Raw genomic sequence first — 3,755 nt, 5'->3', positions numbered from 1 at the left:
GTCGAAGCAGACGTGATGGATTAAGATTTGAACTCCAACTGTGTCACGGGCTGCGATGGCAGACCGTGGAGTTGCAGTGAAAGTAGGGCCCAAACGCGAGACTTTTAGTGAAGGACAGTGGATTTATTGACAGGAGGTGGAAAACACATAACTATATACAAAATCCAGGCATTGTGGTCCCGTGGCGATTCTCCCTGAATCCCACACAGTGCAGACGTCCGTGAAAGGTGAAAAGTGGCGACTCCAAAAAACTCCTATTCCCACACCATGACTTCAAAACACACTCCGCTCCAGATTCCTGGTAACACAAACACATCAAGGTTAGCAGGACATCTATTATCTCGAAGGTTTATACAAAAGTCCACGGCTGTACTGACGAGTTCTGACTCAAGGATCCAGCGTCGGCCTCCGCTCCCTTGATGAGCGTAATCTACTGCAGCTGGCAGAGGAGGGCGAGCGGCAGGTGTGGCTGTCTCAAGAGCAGAAACACTTCCGGGTTCGCAGTCTCCTCAGCGAACCAAAACATCCGGAAAAAAGGAGAGAAAACCAAAACACCACACGGAAAATATAAACATAAACATACACTAAAATACATGAGCCCTGGGTCCCTAGACCCAGGCCATGACAAACTGAGCATTTTAAGTAGTGTGGCGAGTGTGTGACTGTGCAGCCAGAGTGTGTGTGTGTGCTTGGGGAGGGTCGGTGCAGTGAAGCACTACATACACACAGATGTACACATACACACTTAGACACACACGTACATAGACACACCGAGGCCTAAGTGACTCACAAAAGCTGTCCCCCCTGCAGGGGTAGACGAGCAGATTGAGGGACACAACGAAAGAAGAAGGTAGAAAGAAAAGGAGAAAACGAGGTGGTGTTTTGGGGTTGAAGTGAGGGAGGGAGGTGAGAGGAAAGGGAAAGACACTGGAGACAGCGGGAAAGATGGAGAAAGAGAAGGAGGAAGCTCTTCTGTGAAGCAGCGTGTACAGTGACAGAGAATCCTCACTATGTTTCATGGCTGAGGGATGGCTGAGGGGGGAAGCTGGAGAGATGGAACATATACTGAGAGGGAGATGAGCAGTTTGAGTTTTAGTTTCTCAGCCAAAAGAAAGAAAGAAACTCCACACACAGTTTGAACTTGAATGTGGATAAAAGGGGTGTGAGAGATGCTGAGGAGAAAAAAGAGGGACACATAGGAAGAAGCATATTAGAGGCTTGAGATTCGATCAGAGGCTGCTGCTAAATCACTTCAGTGTTTTGTAAGAAAAAATATTTGCTTTTGACTGGATCTGGAGTCCAGTCTTATGTTTCTTCAGTTTTGCCGCAGACATGCAATGCAACATTACACATTATTCAACAGCTGACAATAGTGATGGCAAGAAAAAAGTGAATGATGGGCGATGGGGATACTGCATTTTATCTTCACAATCTTAAATCCCTGGACCGCCAGAGTGCCCCATGTTTTATGTATGTTTTACATCTGTTGCCACAGTAACCTTTTTGGTTAGTGACCTCATCTGTGATGTTGCAATAGTGAATGGAGTCTAGAATTCCATCCGTCCATTCATTTCACCACTCCAAGAAAGGGTCGCAAAGACAGCCAGGCCTCCCTCTGCCCTACTGCCACCTCTAGCTCCTTTGGGATACCACGGCATTCCTGAGCCAGGCAAGAGAAATAATCTCTCCAGGTGTCTAACTGGGGTCTGCTCCCAGCTGGACATGCCTGAAACACCTCACTTTAAGAGGTGTCCTAGTCAGATTCCTCATCTCAAGTGGCTCTGTGTGATGCAGAGCAGCAGCAGCTCTTCCTTGAGCCCCTTCCAAGTCACTGAGCTCATCACACCACCTCTAAGGGTTTGCATATATCTGCACTGTTTTTCTTTTAGTCACTACTCACAGCTTCCAGCCATAGGTGAAGGTAGGTATGTATACCGAGCATTGGATCAGGACTAGATTTTACTTAGAGAACTGTGTTCAGTGTTGGTGTTTGGTTATGTGCAAGGTATGGGCTTCCGAAACTTACATCCTATTAGTATGAACTAAATAAGTTTTTTTTTTCATATATTTTATTGCCAAAAGTATTCACTCACCCATCCAAATCATTGAATTCAGGTGTTCCAATCACTTTCATGGCCACAGGTGTATAAAGTCAAGCACCTAAGCATGCAGACTGCTTCTGCAAACATTTGTGAAAGACTGGGTCGGTCTCAGGAGATCAGTGAATTCCAGCGTGGTACTCTGATAGGATGCCACCTGTGCAACAAATCTAGTTGTGAAAATCCCTACCACTGTTATTGGTATAAATAGAAGCAACTGGGAATGACAGCAACTCAAAGTGGTAGGCCATGTAAAATTATAGAGTCAATGACTAGAGACCTCCAAACTTAATGTGGCCTTCAGATTCTCTCAAGAACAGTGCATAGAGAACTTCATGGAATGTGGTTCCATAACTATGGATTAAGAAAAGGATGTCACTCAAGTTTATATGTGTATGAATGCAGACAATCGAATACTTTTCATAGGTATAGTTTAGCAGTTAGCCGTTATAAAGTAGTCAAGTTGCCTCTTTTCAATTTGTTTGGTTTGGACATGGTCAGTAATTCCCCAAAACAACACTTAAATTTATTAACAATGTTTCACCATGTTTGAAACATTAGTCAGTGTTTAAAGCACTTGGTTGGAGCAATACTTTATTGCTGTACTTTTACTGTACATTCATGATGGATGCTTGATCGCATTTGACAGTTATACTTCATTTGAAAGAAACTGTTTACAGATAGAGAAGCATTTTCATCTTAGCTTCACTACCTGCACCAGAAGGCCCAGATTCCCTTTGAAATTCCACCTTGTTTGCTTGGTACTGCTCAGTCTGGAGCTTGCTGAACTGGGCGTCAGTTTGGTCAGCTTGGAAATGTTCAGTAACCACCAAAATACATTTCATTGCAATGTTGACCCTGTGCTAACTTGCATATGACAAATAAAACTGAAAACTGAAAACAGTCACCAAGCAACTTCTTTTCTTCTTTTTGCCTAAACCTAAATATTTACCATTAACCATTTACCTACAGCATATATCCAGTTACCAGTATAGGTTCTAAGAATAGGAACAAATTATTTAGATGGTTGTTTAGGATGACTGGACTGAGTGGCTGACACAGGCCTACTTTGATTTGGAATAGCAATAGTCCCGTAGATCATACTATGTATTTATGCATAGTATGATCCATTTATCCAATTTTTTGTCTCTTAAAAGGTTAAACTGTATGATTACATACAATCTAAACCACCCTCTTGTTATTGCAGCTTCATTGGAAACGTTTGCTGGACAGAATTTTCCATGACAACTTTTCAGAAGATGAAGAGATCGTGGTGCTCGCCACCGATTACATGCAGAAAGTCTCTGAAATCATCAAGACCACTTCGAAGAGGTAAAGAAATCAGAGGCATTGGTGCAGGGTGAAGGTTGAGCGTGTGGAGCAGGTAGAGAAAGATGAAGGTGCTGAAATGTATGGAAAATCAATGAGATTAGACGCATGCATTTTAGAAGTGGTACTTTGAGAGTATGAGTAAGCGTTTTAGTTTGAGGTAGTTCTAAGTGTGTGTGTGTGTGTGTGTGTGTGTGTGTGTGTGTGTGTGCGTGTGCGTGCGTGTGTGTGTGTGTGTGTGTGTGTGTGTATCTGTGTGTGGGTTGCCTTTATTTGAGTGTTGTCACTATAGTTTGGGCTACAATGCAGTGTCACAAGGTGTATGGA

General features: G+C 43.3%; 1 protein-coding gene across 1 annotated transcript in view; it reads left to right on the top strand.

Moving 5' to 3' along the window:
- Nucleotides 1–3,755, top strand: part of ecel1 (endothelin converting enzyme-like 1) — a 50,454-nt gene that overhangs the window by 3,806 nt on the left and 42,893 nt on the right. The window contains exon 6 of the mRNA XM_013912188.1: nucleotides 3,307–3,431. Within this exon, the coding sequence (XP_013767642.1) occupies nucleotides 3,307–3,431 (125 nt within the window). The remainder of the gene's footprint in view (nucleotides 1–3,306; nucleotides 3,432–3,755) is intronic.

Source organism: Pundamilia nyererei, unplaced genomic scaffold, assembly GCF_000239375.1.
Source record: "Pundamilia nyererei isolate P.nyererei 1_Seehausen unplaced genomic scaffold, PunNye1.0 scaffold00083, whole genome shotgun sequence".
In the NCBI taxonomy this organism is placed as follows: domain Eukaryota; kingdom Metazoa; phylum Chordata; class Actinopteri; order Cichliformes; family Cichlidae; genus Pundamilia; species Pundamilia nyererei.
Note: the sequence above shows the minus strand (reverse complement) of the source record. Positions and strands in the feature narration are given on the sequence as shown.